The 25,544-nt window shown below is 40.8% G+C and overlaps 1 protein-coding gene across 1 annotated transcript in view; it reads left to right on the top strand.

Annotated features, from left to right (window-relative positions):
- The window catches only part of rxfp1 (relaxin family peptide receptor 1), a 170,340-nt gene extending 146,134 nt beyond the window's left edge, over positions 1 to 24,206 (top strand). Inside the window, exons 14-18 of the mRNA XM_047354544.1 lie at positions 4,916 to 4,987; positions 8,089 to 8,318; positions 18,975 to 19,385; positions 20,064 to 20,282; positions 23,671 to 24,206. Of these exons, the coding sequence (XP_047210500.1) occupies positions 4,916 to 4,987; positions 8,089 to 8,318; positions 18,975 to 19,385; positions 20,064 to 20,282; positions 23,671 to 24,095 (1,357 nt within the window). The 3' untranslated portion in view covers positions 24,096 to 24,206. The remainder of the gene's footprint in view (positions 1 to 4,915; positions 4,988 to 8,088; positions 8,319 to 18,974; positions 19,386 to 20,063; positions 20,283 to 23,670) is intronic.
- The last annotated feature ends 1,338 nt before the right edge of the window (positions 24,207 to 25,544 follow it).

Raw genomic sequence — 25,544 nt, 5'->3', positions numbered from 1 at the left:
CACAGAGAACCAGCTGTGACATGCACATTGCTCTGAGGGACTGTTTGAACTTTATTGTGTGGGAAAAGCTTGGGAGGACATTGACAGCATCACAGACTGCATCCAGGACTACATTAACCTCTGTGTGGACAACACTGTGGCCATAAGGAAGCTACAGTTTTCTGCAATAACAAGCCCAAGATCAATCCTGAGATAAAGGCTCTTCCAAATGAGAAGAAAAGTACCTTTGGATCAAAAAGCAATGATGAGCTGAAAACTGTGCACAATGACCTAAAAAAATCAGGGATGGAAAAAAAACATCAGTGGGGTTTGGAAGAGCCAAAAACAATTTCAGGTCACAAATCAAACTCCCAGGCTGTAGGAGATCTAGGGTGGGTGAATGATCTAAATCAGTCAACATCATGTGTCCCAGTGAATACTGGACTACCTCACTGGCCAGCCTAAGTATGTGAGAACACTGGGCTGTGTCTCTGACATGCTGGTCTGCAGTCTGGTGCTCCCACAGGAAATAGTTCTGGCAAAGTTCCTGTCCATCCTCTATACTGCAGACGTTTCCATCAACTCCCCAGACTGCCATCTACAGAGGTTTTCCGATGACTCTGCCTGAGTTGGCCTCATCATAGATGAGGATGACTCAAAGTACAGACAGTGGGCACAGGACTTTGACTGGTGCCAGAGGAACCATCTCCTAATCAAGGCATCAAAAACCAATGAGCTGGTGGTGGATTTTCGCAGGCAAAGACCCAGAACTGAAATTGAGATAGTGGACTCCTTTAAGTACTGTGTTCACCTAAACAATAAACTCAACTGGAGTCACAATGATGATCTTTACAGAAATAATCTCTCTTTACAGAGTAAACTCTACCTGCTAAGGAGACTGAGATCATTTGGAGTGCATGGGGGCACTACTGAAGACCTCTTTTGACTCTTGGTGGTATCAGTCATCTTCCAATGTAGTATATTGGAGCAGCAGTTATCTGCAGCTGGGAGGAAGCGGGTAGATAAGCTCATCAGGAAGGCCAGCCCTGTCCTAGGATGCCCCCTGGACACACTGCAGGTGGTGGGGGACAGAAGGACTCTAGCAAAAACATCACTGCTTTTAACGGACTCAATAAATTGTTTACCTCCCTGCTGTTATTTGCACATTGGTTCCATTTCTTGTAAATAGTCTGTTGTTTTTTATGCAGAAATTTGCACATTTTGTATTTTTTTATTATCGTACTCAGTTTTTTTCTATCTATTTTTAATAATCGTACAGTCTTTTGTATCCTCTAGTGTACATTTGTCCTAATCTTTGGGAATTTGCTTTAACTTGGTATTTATATTGTGCTCTCTTGTTCTCTGTGTTCTATCAGCCATTTCTCCCATTTCCTCAGTTCTACTTCAGTTACTTACCTTCCATCACAGCTGCACACAGTTTCTAATCAACCACCTGCTCCTTGTTCATCAGTCAACTCTCCGGTATAGGTCCTTCTAAAAATATTAGCATATTGTGATAAAGTTCATTATTTTCCATAATGTCTTGATGAAAATTTAACATTCATATATTTTAGATTCATTGCACACTAACTGAAATATTTCAGGTCTTTTATTGTCTTAATACGGATGATTTTGGCATACAGCTCATGAAAACCCAAAATTCCTATCTCACAAAATTAGCATATTTCATCCGACCAATAAAAGAAAAGTGTTTTTAATACAAAAAACGTCAAAATTAACATATCATTAAAAGGGTCTCTAAACGAGCTATGAACCTAATCATCTGAATCAACGAGTTAACTCTAAACACCTGCAAAAGATTCCTGAAGCCTTTAAAACTCCCAGCCTGGTTCATCACTCAAAACCCCAATCATGGGTAAGACTGCCGACCTGACTGCTGTCCAGAAGGACACTATTGACACCCTCAAGCAAGAGGGTAAGACACAGAAAGAAATTTCTGAATGAATAGGCTGTTCCCAGAGTGCTGTATCAAGGCACCTCAGTGGGAAGTCTGTGGGAAGGAAAAAGTGTGGCAGAAAACGCTGCACAACGAGAAGAGGTGACCGGACCCTGAGGAAGATTGTGGAGAAGGGCCGATTCCAGACCTTGGGGGACCTACGGAAGCAGTGGACTGAGTCTGGAGTAGAAACATCCAGAGCCACCGTGCACAGGCGTGTGCAGGAAATGGGCTACAGGTGCCGCATTCCCCAGGTCAAGCCACTTTTGAACCAGAAACAAAGGCAGAAGCGCCTGACCTGGGCTACAGAGAAGCAGCACTGGACTGTTGCTCAGTGGTCCAAAGTACTTTTTTCGGATGAAAGCAAATTCTGCATGTCATTTGGATATCAAGGTGCCAGAGTCTGGAGGAAGACTGGGGAGAAGGAAATGCCAAAATGCCAGAAGTCCAGTGTCAAGTACCCACAGTCAGTGATGGTCTGGGGTGCCGTGTCAGCTGCTGGTGTTGGTCCACTGTGTTTTATCAAGGGCAGGGTCAATGCAGCTAGCTATCAGGAGATTTTGGAGCACTTCATGCTTCCATCTGCTGAAAAGCTTTATGGAGATGAAGATTTCATTTTTCAGCACGACCTGGCACCTGCTCACAGTGCCAAAACCACTGGTAAATGGTTTACTGACCATGGCATCACTGTGCTCAATTGGCCTGCCAACTCTCCTGACCTGAACCCCATAGAGAATCTGTGGGATATTGTGAAGAGAACGTTGAGAGACTCAAGACCCAACACTCTGGATGAGCTAAAGGCCGCTATCAAAGCATCCTGGGCCTCCATAAGACCTCAGCAGTGCCAGAGGCTGATTGCCTCCATGCCACGCCGCATTGAAGCAGTCACTTCTGCAAAAGGATTCCCGACCAAGTATTGAGTGCATAACTGTACATGATTATTTGAAGGTTGACGCTTTTTGTATTAAAAACACTTTTCTTTTATTGGTCGGATGAAATATTCTAATTTTGTGAGATAGGAATTTTGGGTTTTCATGAGCTGTATGCAAAAATCATCCGTATTAAGACAATAAAAGACCTGAAATATTTCAGTTAGTGTGCAATGAATCTAAAATATATGAATGTTAAATTTTCATCATGACATTATGGAAAATAATGAACTTTATCACAATATGCTAATATTTTGAGAAGGACCTGTATCTCTCAGTTAGGCAGCTCTTGGTCAGATTATCCTGTTAATCCAACCAGCCTTTTCCCCTGTGTTACTCTTGTGATGTATTATTTTGGATTCCTTCCCAGACTTTAGTTTTTATAAGTTTTTGAATTTCCCTTTTTTAAGTAAAACAGGTTATTTACACCTGCCTGCCTCCTGCCTCACCCTGCATTTGTTCCTGCGCTACATCATTATATGACAATAGTCTCTTATTCTTTTTTGTTGTTGTTGTTTTTAGCCTTTAGCTTTGTGTGAATCTGCATGCTTCCATTTGCTTGTCACTTTGCTGCTATTACACCTGAATTTCCCCACTGAGGGGCAATAAAGGATATTTCTATTCTGTTCTATTCTGAAAGATCTCAAAATCAACACATCATGCTCAGACCTAAAGAAATTCAAGAACAGATGAGATGAAAAGTCATTGCCTTCCATTAGCCTGTAACAGGTCACAAAGCCTTTTTTTAAGGCTCTGGGCCTCCAGTGAACCACAGTGGGAACCCTTATCTATAAATGGAGAAAGCATGGAACTGTGGTGAAACTGAGGGGTCACTGGCCTACCAAAACTCCCAGACTCCCAGAACACTAGAACAAAATCTAAAGCAGTGCAGCCCATACTTGCCCCAGTTAAGGTCAAAGTTAATGATTTAACAATAACAAATAGGATGGGCAAAAATAGAGTTCATGGCAGAGTTCCAAGATCAGAACCACTGCAGACCAAAAAAACAGAAAGGCCCATCTCACATTCTGAAACAACATTTTGATGATCGGCAGGACTTTTGGAAAAAAGGAAACATTTTGGAAGCCGTGTTTCTTATTATATCTTATTTCTGGTGTCAAATAACACAACATTTCAGAAAAGAACATACCAACAGTCAAACATGGTGGTTGTAGTTTGATGGTTGGGGCTACATTGCTGCTTTGAAACCTATACAACTTGCAGTATGTGATGAAACGATCAGTTACCTCTACAGTCAAAATTCCTGAATGTCTGACTATCTGAACTTAAGCTTAAAAGCACTTTTCTCATGCTGCCTCATACTAATCCAGAGCACACTGCCAAGGCAAGCCACCCTTTTCCGGTTGAGAACCATGGCCTCGGACTAGGAGGAGGTGATTTTCATCCCCGCTGCTTCGCACTTGGTTGCGAACCGCCCCAGTGAATGCTGTAGGTCTTGGCTAGCGGGGGCAAGCAGGACCACGTCATCTGCGAAAAGGAGAGGCAAAATCCAGTGGTACCCAAACCAGAGACCAGATGGCCCCTGTACAAGCGGAGCAGGACTTTGGTTTGCATTGCCAGCATTAAGTTGGACCTTTTCCCTACCCATGATGGACTCTGGCAGGGCTGCCTTTTGTCATCAGTCCTGTTCATAACTTTAATGGACAGGATTTCTAGGCGGAGCCAAGAGGTCTGGTTTGGGGACCAGTGGAATTCCCTCCCCCAGGAGGTGTTCCAGACACATTCCACCAGGAGGAGGACCAGGGGATGGCACAGGACACACTGGAGGGATTATGTCACTCGGCTGGCTTAGGAAAGCCTTGGCTTCCCCCAGAGGAGCTGAAGGAAGTGTCTGAGGAGAGGGAAGTCTGGGTATCTTCGCATAGACTGCTGCCCTCGTGACCTGGTCTCGGATAAGCAGAAGATGACGAGTCTGTTTGATGACAAAAAAGCAAAAAGAGACAGAAATCTGTAGAAGCAATTTCATTTTCAGAGCACTGTAATTCACTGTTCAGAATTTTACTTAAATCAGTGTTTTTATATTTCTCAGGAGCATAGAGGGGATAGAAATCGATAATATACAGCGAAGGATGTTTGAACCTCTCAGATACTTGACTCACATGTAAGTACTACATTGTCCTGCTCTCTAAAGACCTTTATTTCTTCACACACGGTTTACAGAAAAGTCTGAGTCTAACCTTACTGGAGTTCAGGTTAAAATCCACCTTAGAGATAAGTAAGTCAGGTTTGAGGTAATCCATCCTTTCATTTGCCAAAGATACATAATTCATGAATTTATGGAAGAAATAAGTTCCCTCTTTCTGATTTTGTGTTGTACTTGCCTTTCTTTTACTCAGATTAATAAATCCAATTAACTTGGATAAGGCTGGTGACATTTTGGTTTGGTGAAAAATAGTTACTACTAAACTTTATTATTTGGTTTGTTTTTTGGAAGGATTATTTAAAAATATTTTAACCCTAAAATGTTTTAAGTAAATTGAAAGATAATTGTGTACCACCAAGCAATAAAAATAAATGTGAAATTCACCCGGTCGCGGGTGGGGCATTGGAGTGGGGCCTGTGGCTGTGCTGGGGCGGCTGGTAGGTTATGCTCGGCCTGGAGCAGTTGGTCAGCCCGGGTGCTGTACCCGGCTGGCGTGGGCTCATGTTTAACTTCTTTATTTAATTATTTATTTTGTTTCTCTCTCATGGACGAGCGTGCTGGGGCTGTTGGCATTGGCTGGGTAGTTTGCTGCTCCACTCAACGTCGTGTCTGGGAAAGCGGAGGGATTGCAGCGTGTGTGGGCAGAGGTTGTGTCCCTTTTCAGATGTGGGTGCGCCGGCATTTGGATTGGCCGGGGGTGGCATTGCAGTGACGGCAATGTTGTGTGTTTGCGGGGGCATGATGGGGGCTGTCGACCCTGGGAGCCTGCCAGCAAGACTCCTTAGCAGGTGAGTTGATCCCCTCATGGTGTGGGGTCGGAGGGTTTGGTTTGGGTACAGGGCTTTGTGGTGTCTGCTCTGTTGCTCTCTCGTGCTGTTCCCGGTATAGCTTTGTACAGGGCTGTTGCCTGGCCATCTCTCTGCGGTTTGTGGTTGGGAGGGGCTGTATGGGTGCTCTGAAAGGGGGCAATGTGCGGGGCTTGCACTGTGTGGATGTGTCTTCATCCGCTTTTCAGGGGTGGAACTCTCTTATAGGGGTGTGCTCCTGTGGGGAAGGTGTTCAAGGCATTTGCGTTTGATATCTATGTCCTGGTTGGGGCGAGGGTGGCCCTGTGGGGAAATTCTTGTTGGGGTTCATGATGGGTGGAAGGTTCATGGGGTTGAAATTGTAGTTCTTTTGGTGGTTGGGACCTGGGGCAGCTCTGGTTGGCTGACTAGTTTTGACCTGGTGGATCCCTCCCCTTGTTTTCTTCTTAGTTTGTTTTTTGAGGTCCTGTATCTGGATGGGGCCGGGGCGGGGAGTTGTGGTCTGGGCCAGGGTCATTGGGGTTCAGGCAGAACCGGTCCTAGTCTAAACTGGTGGCTTGGATGGTCTGTCTCCACCCCAGAATCAAGGGGACCACCTCCTAGGTCCGGGAGCTGGTTGCTCCTCTGTAATATTGTTGCCTGGACCTGGAAGTATACAGTGTGTATGAGTGCAAGTGAGTGCACGGCGTCCATTCTGGTGTGTCTTTACGTTGGGTGTGTGAGTGTTTTTATGCATACGCATGAGGGTGGGAAAGTGTGATTGTGACTGCGTGTGCCTGTTTTTCTGTCAGGGTTGGGTCCTGGACTGCCCCCTCTCCTGGATCATCTGAGGCCTCCTATCAAATGTGGGACCAATTATCCCCCCGCCTACTGGTGCGTTGGTGGTTCTCAGTGTCTGGCGCTGGATGCTTGGGTGTGTGCCATCTCACCGGCAGTGGCTGCTTTGCGGGGCGTTGGCCCCCTGGCTCTGTCGGACCTCTGCTGGGTGGTGGTGGGCTCTTCCTCTGTGTCTGCCTCGGTTTCTAAGGGGCAGGTCTATGGCTCCTCACACTCACTATTGAATACTCTTATGGAGAAACCTTATGTACACAAGCACGTTCAGACATACATCCACGTGTTTGGATTAAGGTGTTTACAGATACACAGATAGATCTTCTTTATTTCTTTCTTTCTGCAGGTGTAGAAGTATACTTCTTGGGTGTTACCTTGTATTCTGTTTATCCTTCTATCTCTCCTCTATTCTCATCTCCTTCTCTCCCTTTTTGCACCACCTCTCTCCCTTCCTTTCTTCTTATTTTCCCTTTCTTTTCCGTCTTGATGTCAATTGGATTTCAAAGAATCCCAAAGCAGTTTCTAATAAAGTTTTTTTTATATGTCACAAGTGGTTTACTTGTGAAAGTAAATCTGTTCGTCCTCTTTTTGGCACTCAGACAATAATTCTGAGCGCTACTCTGGTGGACAGGACATGAAAAAAAGAAAAAAATTACATCTATTAACCATGAATGTCACAACTCTAACAATTATGATAAAGGGACAAGAAGAATGCTACTGCAGAAAGAAAGCAAGAAGTTGCCATGTAGGGGACAAAGCAAAGTATGTGATAGAAGGCGCTCTGCATAAATGAGACCAAAACAAACTCTTTGGCCTACATGCAAAATGTGGCAGTAACTAGCACACGCTATCATCTTAATCTTAATGTCAAAATACTTTACTAAGCACTTCATTGTTTTAAAACGTTGTTTTAATGTAATAGTCCAAATTGAGCCAATGGACAATGTGAGAGGTAATTAGTGATTGCTTTTTCTGTTTGCTTTGGATTTTGGTAATTTTAGCAACTTCGGGTTGCCTTTAAGGCCATAGCAACGCTGTGAAGAATGCATAGCTGTGTCAATCGCACAGTCAGTCTCCTCACACTTGCTTTGAAATTTGTTTTGGTGCAAAGAATGACTGATGTTAAATATTTGATGACTTTCTCCAGTGAAAGTGTATAAGACTTAAAAGACCAGTGTTAAACAAAATAGATTTTTAATGAAACCTTCCATCTCCAATGCCCCACCGTCTGACACTACCTTGAGTTCAAATCCTCACAAAATGAGATCACTGTTGTTTTGTTCTTTCTTTGTTATCTCTTAAGTTTATATGTACAAATAGACTCTAAGGCTAATATTTGGATAGTCCAATACAGGCTGCAAATAAACACACTCCCCATGCCTTTACACAAGATTGCTTTTTTGTTGTTTATCTGTTTTTTAGCTATTTTAAGAAGTTCCAGTACTGCGGCTATGCCCCTCACGTGCGCAGTTGCAAGCCCAACACAGATGGCATCTCGTCTTTTGAGGACCTGCTGGCCAACATCGTCCTGAGGGTCTTTGTCTGGGTTGTTTCTGCCACCACATGCTTTGGCAACATCTTTGTCATCTGCATGCGCTCGTACATCCGCTCCGAGAACAAACTCCACGCCATGTGCATCATCTCCCTCTGCTGTGAGTCAAACTGCATTTCCAGGAGGACAACAGTCATTTGGGATAGAGTGTAGTGAATATTAAAGGGAATTTTTGCATTTTTACAGGACAGAGTTTTAAATTACAAAGAAAGTACAACTCATCATCTGAAGGTTTCTGTCTAAAAGTTTTTTTGCAGGATGTCATCCTGTGTGTTTATGGGATAAAATACAGTAATGGCCAAAAGTTGGAAACTGGCAAAAATGTTGTTTCTTACAAACTGGTTTTAGGTCTTGGTTTTGCATGTTTCTCCTGTATATGGAGTTAAAAAATAAAATGTTTAAAACATCCAAAGGGTTGATTATGAATTACAGTACATAAAGTTTATGCAAAGCATCAGTACTCACAGTGTACACCATCTGTAATGCAGTCTGGCATACTGTCACCTTCTGGGCTCCTAACTGAGGGTTACTTATTATTGTTATATCATAGCTTGAAGTGTTTGTTTCTTTGGTCCACTTGCTTTTGAAGGATTGACCACAGGTTCTGGATGGGGTTCAGATTTAAGTTTCTTGGTCATGGAGCCAAAGTTTTCAAATGTGAATCCCTGAGATACTTACTTATCACTTTTTCCTTTTGTTAAGGTGCTTTGTCATGCTGGAAAAAGCACTGTGCAGTGTTTTTAGGAAAAAAATTGAGTAATTCCACTACCTTAGACAGGGTGAAAAAAGCATTGTCTCAGGGTGCTTTACTGTCAACATTCTTCTTACTTGCTGAAGCCAGTTGTTTTTCCAAATGACTGACACCGTATGATGTGGGCTTCATTGAGAAAATAACGTTGCCACAACCCTTTTAAGTCCAATACTTGTACTTTCTGGAGAAAAGTGGCATATTTGCTGGCCTTCCTGCATTAGTGATATTGGCTCTCTGACCCTCCGCTCACATATCTAATTTCAAATATAACAAGGAAAAAGTTGACAGCTCAAGTGGATTAGAAAAAAGAAAAGAATATCTAAAGTTTGTGGGAAATTCTTCGACCATTGTTGTTATTGAACGTCATGTACAGGGGTTGGACAATGAAACTGAAACACCTGTCATTTTAGTGTGGGAGGTTTCATGGCTAAATTGGACCAGCCTGGTAGCCAGTCTTCATTGATTGCACATTGCACCAGTAAGAGCAGAGTGTGAAGGTTCAATTAGCAGAGTAAGAGCACAGTTTTGCTCAAAATATTGAAATGCACACAACATTCTGAGTGACATATCAGAGTTCAAAAGAGGACAAATTGTTGGTGCACGTCTTGCTGGCGCATCTGTGACTAAGACAGCAAGTCTTTGTGATGTATCAAGAGCCACGGTATCCAGGGTAATGTCAGCATACCACCAAGAAGGACGAACCACATCCAACAGGATTAATTGTGGACGCAAAAGGAAGCTGTCTGAAAGGGATGTTCGGGTGCTAACCCGGATTGTATCCAAAAAACATATAACCACGGCTTCCCAAATCACGGTAGATTTAAATGTGCACCTCAACTCTCTTGTTTCCACCAGAACTGTCCGTCGGGAGCTCCACAGGGTCAATATACACGGCCGGGCTGCTATAGCCAAACCTTTGTTCACTCATGCCAATGTCAAACGTTGGTTTCAATGGTGCAAGGAGCGCAAATCTTGGGCTGTGGACAATGTGAAACATGTATTGTTCGCTGATGAATCCACCTTTACTGTTTTCCCCACATCCGGGAGAGTTACAGTGTGGAGAAGCCCCAAAGAAGCATACCACCCAGACTGTTGCATGCCCAGAGGGAAGCATGGGGGTGGATCAGTGATGGTTTTGGCTGCCAAATCATGGCATTCCCTTGGCCCAATACGTGTGCTAGATGGGCGCGTCACTGCCAAGGAGTACCAAACCATTCTTGAGGACCATGTGCATCCAATGGTTCAAACATTGTATCCTGAAGGCGGTGCCGTGTATCAGGATGACAATGCACCAATACACACAGCAAGACTGGTGAAAGATTGGTTTGATGAACATGAAAGTGAAGTTGAACATCTCCCATGGCCTGCACAGTCACCAGATCTAAATATTATTGAGCCACTTTGGGGTGTTTTGGAGGAGCGAGTCAGGAAACGTTTTCCTCCACCAGTATCACGTAGTGACCTGGCCACTATCCTGAAAGAAGAATGGCTTAAAATCCCTCTGACAACTGTACAGGACTTGTATATGTCATTCCCAAGACGAATTGATGCTGTATTGGCCGCAAAAGAAGGCCCTACACCATACTAATAAATTATTGTGGTCTAAAACCAGGTGTTTCAGTTTCATTGTCCAACCCCTGTAAATACCATAAGATTTGGAGTACTGCCACTGAGTTGATTTCTAAATGTTACAAACAGAAAGAAAGATCTCTTAAAACATTTACATGGATGGATGGATGAATGTGTTGTGATTATGGATATGCATATATTATTTAATATTTAATATTAATACTTTAATATTTTCTCAAATAATATTTCGGTCTGTTAAGGGTTGTTCTGTGAATACCAGCCCTTTAAGGCGATGGTATTAGGACAAAATAGAAAGGTGTGAGACGAGCTCTGACATTGTTGAACAGCAAAACTCTGCACACACATGGAATGAATTCACACAATTTCCTAAAATACAAGAATTTATTAACAAAAATAAGTCAACTCTAAGTCAAACATATTTCAATCAACAAACTCTTTACTATGCTAAAACAATCCAACTAAGCTACCAAGCAGAATTAAAGAATAGGGAAGATTAATGGGCTATGTACAATATAAACAAGTTGATCAAAGATGGTTGAAAACCATGACTGAAGGAGTGATGCAACATTACCATACACTGTTATTTATGTTTGAGAACCAAGGATTATCTTGAAGTTAAGTTAGTCTTGGAACTTGGAAATAATTGGTATACCTTTAGACAACCATTCACAGTGCAAGATCAGATAAAATATTATTTTAATAAAATAATATTTTAAAGAATGATTTGCTGAATAAAACAAACCTTCTGGATGACCATTTCTCAACAGTGTTTAATTAGCTGCCTTTATTTATTAAAATAATATTTAAAGAAATATTATTTTGAATAAGAACCAAATCTTTGAGAAATGGGCTTAATTGTGTTACTTAGTTATCAAGTTTAGTAAAATAACATTTAGGGAAATATTATTTCACTAGATTGAAAACTAACAACCTTTTTGGGTAAATGATCTTTAGCAGGCAAGCACGTGTTCTTAGCTGTTAGCGGTTAAAGCTAACAAAAGAAGCTTATAGGTTATCATCAGAATCAAACAAACACCATTTAAAATACCATTAATAAAAGGGTTAAAATGCATAAGTGTGGACGGTGCGTTATGGCCGATCTTCTATGTTTAAAATCACCCTTTAAATAAAGTTTGTCACACAAAACTGAGCACGTGTGCTGAGCAAATAATTTGCTAGCACTAAAATAGCTGAGTATCAACACAAACAAAACCAAACGTCATAAAATAAAAAATGTTTAGATTATTTCATTGTAAACTACTTCTCTCTGCCCAACACTACCTCTTACATGAACCGTGCTGAGGAAAAGTTCTCCGGGCGACGAAGTTGAAGAAAGCATCCACAGTGAACAAAGGGTTAGCTGCAGCTAACCTCCGTATCGGGGGGCAGCAGCTCATTCTGTCAGCCGGCCAAACTGCACGTTACAGCTGTAACCACGGTGATGCGGTCCTGTTGTCCTTCCATGAGACCGGGAAAACTTCTCCACTCGACATCGTAGAGACAGGGTCTCTGCTGGGAACTCTCTGGAGCACAGTTTGCTTCTGTAAACCTGAGAGAGAAAAGTCAAGCCACGCTTGTACCTTAATTATTCCCGTTCGTGAATGAATACCAGATACACAAACAGCAATTCATTCCTACTTAACTTAGTGCATATGATCGTATGACACTCTTGGATCCAGTTTGAAGAGTTATGTCTGTTTGCCAGCAAAGAGACATTAGCGCGCTGTGTCCCTCCATCCAGTTCCACTGGGGACCTGCATGGAAGAGGTCAGTTTGTTGCAAAAGCGGCCGCTCGATTGATTGATTGATTCATTGATCGATCCATCCATCTGGCAACCTGAAGCTGTTTACGCAGCAACCGGACCTCAACTTGAAGTCCTAAATGATTTATTAAATGGAGCATTTGGCTTCAGCCTTAGAAGCAGCAACATCATTACTTGTAAGGCCCTTTTGATGCAAGCCGATGATGACAGCACACATTTCCTTGAGGCAACCAGAGGTGGCCAGTGAAGAATGATTTCATGGACCGCTTTCGAAAGCAACCGTTCTGATCCTATGATTTAGTCTGAATGACAATATCTTAGCTTCTCATTTCTTTGTCTGCCTGTCTTAAAAACACAAATGTGCACTTTTTACACACTATAATGATTAAATGGAAAAGGATAATTAAAGGACGAAAGTGATTGCTCAAACAATAATTTCATCAACTAAAGTAATATGGACTCGTGATTAAGATGTTAAGTGGAGCTATGTCTGTACAAAGGTTAAATTATAATCAATGTTATCATTATTATCAATGCAATGAGCATCAAAATGTTCAAACCATGCATTTAAATAGAGATTCAAGCTAACATCATTTTTAATTTAACATCAACAAAATATTTTAAGCAACTTCTGGAGGCATGTACCACTAAGGCTGTGTAAGTGAAAACTGTTCCTATCCACATGAAAATTTTATGTTTTTCCCCCTTTGCACGTATGTTCCAATTTTCTACCACGTTTTGGCTTGATAATTTTACATGACCTTATTAATATTGCATGAAGGAAGAGGAGTGAGAAAACAGCTATGGGGAGAAAGCTGACACAGGAGTAATAAAAAAAACTAAGTTGTATATTACCCACAAAATGAAAAAAATATATATCCTTGTATCAGTCAGTTTTAACATCTCACTCTTAAACAGGGTGTTATGCAACAAACTTAGTATGTTAGGTGATTAATATAACCAAATCAACAAAAGAAAAGTCTCATAAAATTAAATAAGTGGCCTTCACCAATGTTTAAAAAAACTGAGAAATTGTTAAATGTTTAGTTTTTTTGTATCAAAATCTCTAGTCAGATTTATTGTTTCAATCGTCTTTTGGTGGATGAACTGAGAAATAATTCCCAGTCCTGATGAAAGAATGGCTTAAGTCTTTTAAATAGAATCCATGTGTTAATTATGACTTAGGAAGGCAGTTTTATGCAGAGTTATTTAGGTACATCAAAGTAGAAGGGGATGAATAATTATCTACTTTTCAGACTTTTTGTTGTAAAAACAATAGAAAAGCATTTACAATTAACCTTTCCACCTACTTCACCCTCATGCACTGTTGGTCTGTCACATGAAATCCCAATAAAATACATTCACGTTTGTAGTTATATGACAAAATGAGAAAAATGTTTATAGGGGTGTAAATAGAGATGGGTACCGCATTTGGTACTTTTATAGGTACGGACCAAATTCCGTCGGTACTATGGAGTACCGACTCACGTAAAATCACACAGTACCTTATTTTGGGATATAAACGCATCATTGTCACACTGAGGGAGTGAATGAGGGGGCAATTTTCCATGCCGGACATGAACACAGCATTGCACGCGCAAGAGCGTAATGATGTCTGTAGCCGCTGGTACCGTCAACAAAGCATGGCTAGATAGAAAGCGTTCGAAAGTAGGGCTCCATTTTTCAAAATGTGATGCAGATTACGCTGGCTGCAATATTTGTGATGCAAAGTGCAAAGCCAGTGGCAGGAATACTTCTAATCTGAGGAAGCACCTGGTTAAGTGCAAGATTTTTCTCAGGCCTGAAGAGTGCACAGTTTTTGTCAGCTTCAGATCTACGGCTACAACTCCTGCATTCAGCACTGCTAGTACGCCTCCATCCGTTAGCGACTCATTGTCTGCAGCCAGCAACATGGCTGGGTTTTAATTCGTGCATTATAAAGAAAAAACAATGCGTAATAGTTAACGGTTTTCATGTTGAAGAAATGTTTGAAACAACTGCGATGTTACAATACAAACAGGTGGAAGCTGTTTTGATATATTGAAGTTGAAGTTCATATATTAATAAATAAATATGTTAAATTGAAAATTTTTGAGATTTTATTATTAAATGAATTAACATTTATTACCACATAAACACACACAAAAGTACAGAAAACTGATATTGTTAAGTACCGGTATCAATTCCCAGGTACAGGGTATATGTACCGTATTGGTTCAAATGTGAAAGGTACCCATCCTTAGGTATAACTATGCTTGCAAGACCGTGGAGCTGCAAAGGAGAGAATCCAGATGGCGCCGTTCATAAGGCAACATAATTATAGGATAAAATTTGTGGACATCAGTATGTTGTACATCATTAGTTCTTATCAATATATGTCCAGTTTTGCTGTCAACACACTTGTCAGTTAAATTTTGTATGTTTTCCAGGTGCATGGAATGCACGCAGCCCTTAAACAATCAACTATATGGCAGTTAGTTAAAGTCTGTTACAAAAAAAATTAGAAAATGACAACACATTCAAAACTCAACATATTGTTCCTGAAGGTTCCAAGATGGTTAACGTGTTTTGTAAAAAGATGAGATGATGCAAGGCAGAGGTAACATGCCCCCATCTCAGTGTTTCTTAAAAATGTTCCCTGCATCATAGTTTCAGTTTATTTATATAGCACCAATTCACAACACATGTTGTCTCAAGGCTCTTCACAACAGTCAGGTTCATACATTCCAATTAATCCTAACAATTGAACAGTTCAGTCAGAGTTAGCTTTTTATTCAAATTGGATAAAAAGTTTTTCTATCTAAGGAAACCCAGCAGATTGCATCCAGTCAGTGACTTGCAGCATTCCCTCCTCCTGGATGAGCATGTAGAGACAGTGGACAGTCACTGGCGTTGACTTTGCAGCAATCCCTCATACTGAGCATGCATGTAGCGACAGCGGAGAGGAAAAACTCCCTTTTAACAGGAAGAAACCTCCAGCAGAACCAGAACCAGGCTCAGTGTGAGCGGCCATCTGCCACGACCGACTGGAGGTTAGAGAGAACAGAGCAGAGACACAAAAAGAACACAGAAGCACTGATCCAGGAGTACTTTCTATGGGAAGGAAAAGTAAATGTTAATGGTTGTAGCTCCTTTAGTGGTTTCATCTAGGAAGAAAAAACAGAAACTCTGAGCCAGTTTTCAAGTTTAGAGTATGAAAGAGAGCACATATAATTAGTTACAGTAAAAGCTCAGTAAATCGCCATGTCTAGGAGAGAGAAAGGGTTAAACACTGAAAGACAGGACCATGTGGATCATCTGTAGAAGGTGAACATTAAGTTGTTGCCAGCAGAAGCTTGGACGATTCCCCTCTCCAGAACGGTGTCACAGGTAGACACATCATACTTAAGATAAACTTTATTTTACCAAGACCAAATCTCTCTGTTTCAGTAACTCACAACTCAGCTCAACAAGATTTCATCACAATATTTACGAATGTAATGCCATTTGTAATTGCAATTAGATATGGACTCCTTATGTTTTTGTTGGAAATATTTGAACTTAAAGAGCAAACCCACCAATGCTGTGGTGTGTGACTGTGTGAACCATCCAAAAAAATCCAATCCAAAAAAACATATTTTACTTTAATGTACTGAAATTATAGCAAGAACTCTGATATAATAGGTTAGAGAAAAAAAAACAATAAATAAAGGTTCTTCATAAAGACCAAAAGTTTAATAATAGTTAACCCATGACAAATCCAATGTGCTAGGTGTCAACTGAGGTCCTATTCCAAGGCATTTATGAACTAGTTGTTCTTTTTAACATTGACCTGTAAAAGTTTATTTCTTAAGAATCAGAAGGACTTCAGGACTTCACTTCCTCCTTTTGTTGGCTGAGAAGAGCTGAACTGAAACTTAAAATGGCTTAAAAAGACTAAACTGGCCTTAAGAAGGTTTCATGTTTTTACCAGGAGTGGATTATAGATATATGTATGCAACACGGCACATCAACAAAGAGTTTCTGATCTGCATATAAAGTGATGGAACAGATTTAAGTTCAAAAGCAAAGTATAAACTCATTCAAGTGTTGAGCCATCTGAATTGAAATCTGGATCTAAAGTTAACTTGAAAGACATTTTCATCCATTGAAGTACATTAATCTTTGACTCTAGTCTTTTTGTTAATGAAAACATTCCCTTGTGTTGTTTTTACACTTTTTCTTCATCTACAAAATAATGTCAGGGTTGTTACCTTACAGCATCATCAAGACAAATGAGGACAGCAGACAGGTCAGGGAGAAAGTTATAATCCTAATATCCCAAGCTTTGGACATCTCACAGAGCTCCTTTGAATTCATCATCTGAAAATGGAAAGAGGGTGGTCCAACTGCAAACCTACCAAGACTTGGCCATCCAACTAAACATAACATGCCAGGCATGGGGAACATTAGTCAGAGAAGAAGACAAAAGGCCCATGAAAACTCTGGAGGAGCTACAGAGAACCACAGCTTATTATTAAAAGCTGGCCTTCATGAAAGAGTGGCTTGACAAAGCAATTGTTGAACTTCCACTTAAAATTTGGTACCAGCCGTGTAGGGGATGTAGTGGAAGGAAGGAAAAGAGGTGCTTTGCTCGGATGAGACAAGCTATTTGGCCTGTATATATTGCTTATATGTTTGAGTGAGGAGGATGCAACACTGTTGTAACATTTAAAAAGCAGATTCAGATGTAGCTGTATTCACTTTTTATTCTCATTGCTATCTAACTGACAGATGAAGCTAAGATCAACTGACTTTTATTTTCAAATTTAGACCGTGGAACTCAGTGAGTTGGACTGAGCCAACTCAGACGTAAAGATGGGAGCTAAAATTTAGCAATTCTTTCTCATATTAATTTGTAGTTTGTCAGTAAAAAAAAAAAAAAGAGTATAATAATAATTGACCGACTTGTCAGATTATTTTTGTCCAAAGGGGAGGGGTGAGCAAAAACGTACAGCCTGCAATGGAACGGTTTAAAACAGCAGAATATCATTCTTTTCGGTTTAAAACCATACTTGTGTTAGGATGGCTTGGTCAAAGTTGTAAGGGCAAGCTCCAATTGGCTACAAACTCCAGACTTTAGTTTGATTGATGCCTTTATGCTGGGAACATGAGCAACAGATATGAGTAATTAGTCTCTACACTGCACCAGTAGATGAGCATGTGGGATTTGGACCTGGGAGAAATGAGGAAACTCTGCATGGAGGAATCTGAAAAAAAACAAACAAAAAAAAACGTCATTTTTCAGTATTACTCCACAACAAGACTAAAAGCAGCTTAAAAATACGCTGCAGAAATATTCCTGAGGCAATCAGAGAAAAACTGTTTTTCACCATCTATAGTGAACATGGCCATATTTAATGCCTGGGGTGTTTTATTGGGGCCTCCATGATTGCATCCATAAGGTCTATGGATAATAACACATTGATTACGCTCTTGGCCCAGCGAAATAAATAGACCTAAAATACTGCTTGTGGAGTGTGGTGTACATCTCTATTCAGCCCCTCAGATTTAATGCTTTGTAGAATCACATGTTGCTGCAATAATTGCTGCAAATCCTTAGGGTTATGTCTCTTAACATCTTTGCATACCTAGAGTCTGAAATCTATTCCCATTTCCTTTGCAAATCCCTAAAGCTCAGTCATGATGCTGCCACCACCATGTTTCAACATGTAGATTGGAAGCTCAGGCTAAGGTGCATTGTTTGTTTTCTTTTTATTGTACAACTGAACATTTAAAGTTGACTGATGAGACAGCTATAAACTTATTAGGGAATAAAAGTTTTGAATTGATAATTAGTTCTTTGATCATGACAGCGAAACTTTGTAATGAATTGCCAAGGGCAAAAAAGAGTAGACAAGGTAGAAAACAGTGTCTAATTCAGGATTGGGTAATAAAAACCTAGATGAATAGGCCTCTATTAACGAAATGCCAGCTCTCTGTGTGATACCAGTAAACTGCATACACTTCAATCTTTCTACCAGAGGAGGCCTTGATTCTTTGCTATGATAATGTGCTTGTGTGCTGAGTTATTAATACTAATGTTGTTGACAGTTTGCTCAATGGACAACAGCTCAACTCAGGTTGCCTGGTTCTAAGATTTTTTTAGGAGGGTTTTATAGGTTGCCTTAGCCAAGTTTGTTAAAACAGCACCTTTGGGGCTCGTGCCGAGCCACTAAAATTAACCTAGCCCGTATACCAAGAGCCAGTTGTAAAATTAGGGAATGATTAGCCATGAACAAAAGTGACTGTCGAAGGTGTGGATGACTGCGGTGGGCTACTCAGTCGCCCAGACCTCCAGTTGAAGAAGGGCGAGACTTTTGTATGAAGGCTGTCAGAGGCTAGGCGAGTCATTTCCCAACACCAGCTTAAACAGAACTTTCAGTAAACCTGCTTAGTAAGATCTTTCAGGTTTAGGGAAGTCCGGACCCGTTGGATGGAGAGCTGGATTGAGCAATCCCCTTAGAAATAGGGAAGTAGGAGGGAGGGGTTAGCTCATCGGACAACGAAAGGTGGCGCCCGAACAGGGACCTGTCTCTGAAATGTTACATACTATCTGTACTTATTAAGGCTATGGTTGATTTAATGGTTTTTAATCTGACTTACCTCTGAAGGAAGTTGTTCTTTCTTGCAGGTGCGGATGGGCTGATGGGTATTTATCTCTTCATGATTGGTGCGTATGACCTGAAGTTTCGTGGCGAGTACAATCGTCATGCTCAAGCCTGGATGGACAGCACTCAGTGTCAGGTCATCGGCTCTTTGGCAATGCTGTCCACCGAAGTTTCCGTTCTGCTCCTCACATATCTCACCCTGGAGAAGTACATCTGCATTGTGTACCCTTTTCACTACCTGACTCCCGGCTCGCGACGAACCCTCAGTATCCTGCTCGGGATATGGGTCTTTGGATTTATAGTTGCCTTTTTACCTCTGGCCTGCAAGGGTTTATTTCGCAACTTCTATGGCACCAATGGGGTCTGCTTCCCTCTACACTCTGAGCAGCCAGAGACGCCTTGGGCTCATGTTTACTCTATTGTTATCTTTCTTGGTGAGGATTATTGATGTCATGTCCCCTTTTATCTAATGTGTAGCCATGTTTTTACCAATTTTATGCAACAAACATTATTGCTAAAAGTATTGGGTCCTATCACTGAATCAATTAATTCTGATTCCAATTACTTCCAGAAAGGTTAGATGGTATTGCTGGCAATGGTGAGTGCATTAACAAATTGGACCTTATAGATTGTCATCAAAGTTCATGTAGGTGTAAAAGTATTGTACAGAAATATACTTTTGGATTTGTACAGACAAATACTCTGGATATATAGTGTGTATCATGTCTGTTTGCAGATCCATCTTTTTATTTTAGTTTATCATTAATTTTAAAAATAGAAGCACAGTTCCTATGCAATCTGGAAAAGTATGAATTTGATTTCAGTATTTCCATCCATCCATCCATCCTTCCTTCCTTCCTTCCATCCTTCCTTCCTTCCTTCCTCATTGCAGTCAGTAAGTCAAGTTCTACACACAGTATTTAATGCCTGACCACAGTAGAAATATGTGATTCAAATATATAGTAAACTTTTGCAGTTATACTTCAAAATGTGCTACATAAAGTTTAAGAACCCTGCAAATTTGAGTCTAAAAGTTAACTTTGACACGTAAAATGTTAAGGAACCTTGTAGAAGCTCTTAAAGTTGTTTTAAAATCAATACTCTCTCAACAGGTCTCAACTTGGTGGCTTTCCTCATAATAGTCTTCTCTTATGCAAGCATGTTCTATAACATCCAGAGAACAGGGACTCAAACTACCAAGTACAGCAACCACATCAAAAAAGAGGTGACCATTGCCAAGCGGTTCTTCTCTATCGTCATCACTGATTCCCTCTGCTGGATCCCCATTTTCATCCTCAAGATCCTGTCACTGCTGCAAGTGGAGATTCCTGGTAAAGAAAAATTGCCCACTTAAAGTACACCTAAAAATGCACTTTAGTATAAAATAAGCAGTTTGTCTAAAGTATTTCTACAATGCCTGTTGACACCAGAGATAAGGTTTTGTGAAAATGAAAATTGGCCTATTAAGACCCCTGAAATAAACGTTTTGCAAAAAACAATTTCCAGGGTAAAAAAAGACTTTAAATGTCACCTTAAAGAGCACTAACTGCTCTGTAAAAGTTGTATGCACTATGTTCCTTGAATTTTTCCTTCTTTTTGGTGTGTTTCTGTTGTAGTTACAGTTTACAGTCCTGACAAATATAAATCATATTGGATCATTGCTTTTGGAAACACATCATAAATCACTGGGAAGCTTGTTTATTGTCTTTAAAAATTGTGCCACATTTGTAAGGAAGATGCACTTCTGGTCATTTTACATAAACAAACTAGCCAAACACCTTTCTGCTAATTCCAAACAGCTTATTATGTTCATGACTATTTTTTGGTGTCATTGACTGGGTGATTGAAGTTTGGAGAAACAAGACATATTGGCAATTTAACAATTTATTCATTTAACGAACTGGAGTCTGGGCAGCGCGTGCGGAATATACATAACCACAAAAGCTTGGCACCTCTTCCTTATGCTAGTCACCAGCATGGTCACACACTGCTGTGGGATAACAACCTATTCCTCAATCAACATTTGTCACAAGTCAGCCAGAGTGGTTGTGTTAATCCCTCTCCCATGCACATCATGCCCTAGCTGATCCCAGAAGTGTTCAGTGGAGTTGAGGTCAGGACTGCAGGCATTCCATCCTCTCTTCTCCCAATCTGGTAAACCCTGCTCTGTGGGGGCTAGCATTGACATCCTTGAAGATAAGAGTTCCAGTCCCTAACAGTGGAGATATGGGATTCCCACTGGTTACAGAAACTCATCTTGATATTTCTCTGCAATGAGATCACCTCCAGTGATGACCTTCGTTTCTAGTGAGGAAGATGCGACCCCAACATGTCACATTGTCAGATGTGTAAATGTGTCACCATTAAAGGGGAAATATACAGGTCCTTCTCAAAATATTAGCATATTGTGATAAAGTTCATTATTTTCCATAATGTCATGATGAAAATTGAACATTCATATATTTTAGATTCATTGCACACTAACTGAAATATTTCAGGTCTTTTATTGTCTTAATATGGATGATTTTGGCATACAGCTCATGAAAACCCAAAATTCCTATCTCACAAAATTAGCATATTATTAAAAGGGTCTCTAAACGAGCTATGAACCTAATCATCTGAATCAACGAGTTAACTCTAAACACCTGCAAAAGATTCCTGAGGCCTTTAAAACTCCCAGCCTGGTTCATCACTCAAAACCCCAATCATGGGTAAGACTGCCGACCTGACTGCTGTCCAGAAGGCCACTATTGACACCCTCAAGCAAGAGGGTAAGACACAGAAAGACATTTCTGAACGAATAGGCTGTTCCCAGAGTGCTGTATCAAGGCACCTCAGTGGGAAGTCTGTGGGAAGGAAAAAGTGTGGCAGAAAACGCTGCACAACGAGAAGAGGTGACCGGACCCTGAGGAAGATTGTGGAGAAGGGCCGATTCCAGACCTTGGGGGACCTGCGGAAGCAGTGGACTGAGTCTGGAGTAGAAACATCCAGAGCCACCGTGCACAGGCGTGTGCAGGAAATGGGCTACAGGTGCCGCATTCCCCAGGTCAAGCCACTTTTGAACCAGAAACAGCGGCAGAAGCGCCTGACCTGGGCTACAGAGAAGCAGCACTGGACTGTTGCTCAGTGGTCCAAAGTACTTTTTTCAGATGAAAGCAAATTCTGCATGTCATTCGGAAATCAAGGTGCCAGAGTCTGGAGGAAGACTGGGGAGAAGGAAATGCCAAAATGCCAGACGTTCAGTGTCAAGTACCCATAGTCAGTGATGGTCTGGGTTGCCGTGTCAGCTGCTGGTGTTGGTCCACTGTGTTTTATCAAGGGCAGGGTCAATGCAGCTAGCTATCAGGAGATTTTGGAGCACTTCATGCTTCCATCTGCTGAAAAGCTTTATGGAGATGAAGATTTCATTTTTCAGCACGACCTGGCACCTGCTCACAGTGCCAAAACCACTGGTAAATGGTTTACTGACCATGGTATCACTGTGCTCAATTGGCCTGCCAACTCTCCTGACCTGAACCCCATAGAGAATCTGTGGGATATTGTGAAGAGAACGTTGAGAGACTCAAGACCCAACACTCTGGATGAGCTAAAGGCCGCTATCGAAGCATCCTGGGCCTCCATAAGACCTCAGCAGTGCCACAGGCTGATTGCCTCCATGCCACGCCGCATTGAAGCAGTCATTTCTGCCAAAGGATTCCCGACCAAGTATTGAGTGCATAACTGTACATGATTATTTGAAGGTTGACGTTTTTTGTATTAAAAACACTTTTCTTTTATTGGTCGGATGAAATATGCTAATTTTGTGAGATAGGAATTTGGGGTTTTCATGAGCTGTATGCCAAAATCATCCGTATTAAGACAATAAAAGACCTGAAATATTTCAGTTAGTGTGCAATGAATCTAAAATATATGAATGTTCAATTTTCATTATGACATTATGGAAAATAATTAACTTTATCACAATATGCTAATATTTTGAGAAGGACCTGTACAGGCTTTCCAGCAGCATAAGAGTTGTTACCAAGATGCAATGTTAAAACAAAGCAAAATTGACTGAACACAACTTTCTTTACTTTTTTACATCATGATGCAGCCACCACCATGTATTATTCTTAGGATGGTGTGTAGGCCAAACTGTAAAATTCTGATCTCATCTGACACAAGCGCCTTCTTCCCCAGCCCCCCTCCATGGCTTATGGTGTGCTGCAAACTGGATGTCGTATAGTTGTATTTTAATTACGGCCTTATTTTTGCCCTGTTCTATATGAGCCATGTTTGTGGAGTGCACTGCTAATAGTTGTCCTGTCAACTAATTCTCTCTCTCTGAGCTGTGGATCTTTGCAGCTCCTCCAGAGTTCCCACTGACCTTGATGCTTCTTGCTCAGTCTGTCGGTCAAGGTGGAAGGCCTTTGTCTTCATAGGTGTGCAGTTGTATATTTGTGCTCAGAATTAACTAACAAACAGGAGGACTGTATTTATGTAACTTTTAAAGGCAATTGGTTGCACAGGATTTTTTAATGGGTTTTGGAGTAAAGGGGCTGGATACAATTACAGACCAGAAAGATTTTTCTCTATATGCATTCTTTCTGTTGTATATATAGAAAAGAGTAAGAAGCAGTCAAGGTAAAATGACTTTTTTTGAGTATCTCTCATATTTTACATACTAGGTTTTACCACATGGGTGGTGTCATGTCTGTTTTCCCCTCTGTTTCCTGGTAGGTACCATCAGTTCTTGGGTCGTCATCTTTATTCTCCCCATCAACAGTGCCCTGAACCCCATCCTCTACACGCTAACCACGCGGCCTTTCAAAGAAACAATCCTTCAGGTGTGGGCTAACTACAGACAGAAAAGGCCTCTGCTCAGTGGTCACCCGCCACATCATCCTTCGCTCACCTGGCAGGAAATGTGGCCCCTGCAGGAAAACAGCCACGGTGTCTCCCCGGGGTGTCCGCTGGAGCCGGCAGACACGGCAGCCAAGCTCACCCCCGTGGAGAATCCAGATGAGGGATACAATAACTTTAATGCGAGCACGAAACAACAGCAGAAGCAGCATGCTGTACTGACGGTGTGCTCACAGAATAAGACGGTGCTCCATACACTTACTCATATTCACACTTTTACACAAACAAACGACCTCCTCTAGGTGTCTAAGAATAGAACTTCATTGATCTGTTTGTATGTCAGTATAATTCACCTCAACCACTTAAATGTTAAACTTCATATTTATCCTATTAAAATGAAACTTATCCCATGATATGTGGCCAGATTTCTCATTTAAAGTATCAACCATGGCATTAGTATTCATGAAGTTTAGACATAAACATACAGTTATCAAAGGATAACAACTATTTTTCAATCTTTTTAATCTCACAGACAAATCAAAGATGAAGACTTATGAGAATTACAACAAGGATTTGTATTGATTTTACTTAAAATATAAGTTAGACCCATCAGCAAACTGGATAGTCATTAAAATGTATTTAGCTCAAAAATGTTATTCAAAATTGGAAAATCTTATTCATTCATCACAGAATGAAATATTTCAAGCATTTAATTCAGTAATTTTTGATAACTGACTTCCAGCAAATAATAATCCAAAATGAGCTATCTCAAAAAATCTGAATATAACTCATAACCAAAACAAAGGTTTTTGTACAGAAATTGTATAATATGGCCTAAAATATTTATGAAGACTGCATCCTTGGAAGGTCTCCAGCAGATTGTTCTTGACTCCGTCTACAAGGAGGATAAGCCACTAAAGGTCATTGCTAATGTTAACTGTTTACAGACTGCTGCATCCAACCAGGTTAATGCAAAAGGAGCCTCAACTAAGTATTGAGGGCATAGACTGAGAGACATACTTTTCAGTGTATCCACTTATTTTATATTAAAACATGTATTTAAACATGCAGGACGCTGATAAAGAAAGGATTATGGCAGCATTGGAACAACTAAAGTAAGAGGAGCTTTGTTTCATATTAATGGCTTCCCAAAACTACTTATTCCCCAGTGTTTTTCTAAAAAATTGTAATATTTTAAAGGTTTAAGACAGAAATGGTGAGCTCATTACAGCAGCTTGGTGGGAATCATTATCAAACCATATCCTGTCTGAAAAGGTTACTGGTTTTGATGCCAGTGATGCATGAGTGTACGTGTAATGGCTTGAAGGCTTCATAGAAGCGTTGCTGTTTACTGTTGCTGTGCTTTGCTTTGCTTTAAAACAAATTTGTAATTCAGAAGTAGCTCCCATTCCCCTCTGTAGCCTCTGGTTCTGGTGGCACAGCTTTTGTTGACTGCAGCAGCAGACATTGCGTATAGAGAGATGTGTACCAGAATAATTAGACTGTTAAGATATAAAATATGTGAAAAGGAAGCAGAGTTTTGACAATGTACCTACATTTTCTTTGACATCTAACTGAGATGTCTGGCTGTCTAATGAAATAAATGGCAGTTCTTTTCTTTCTTTAAATTTCCAAACCTGATGGGGGAGATACAAGTCAATAAAAGCAATGACTAGTTAAACAGAAACTACTCAGAGGGACTGTTCTCCATCTTTGATTTTCCATCTTTTAATGTCTTTGCCCTTATTCAT

This window comes from Girardinichthys multiradiatus, chromosome 23, assembly GCF_021462225.1.
Source record: "Girardinichthys multiradiatus isolate DD_20200921_A chromosome 23, DD_fGirMul_XY1, whole genome shotgun sequence".
Taxonomy (NCBI): domain Eukaryota; kingdom Metazoa; phylum Chordata; class Actinopteri; order Cyprinodontiformes; family Goodeidae; genus Girardinichthys; species Girardinichthys multiradiatus.
Note: the sequence above shows the minus strand (reverse complement) of the source record. Positions and strands in the feature narration are given on the sequence as shown.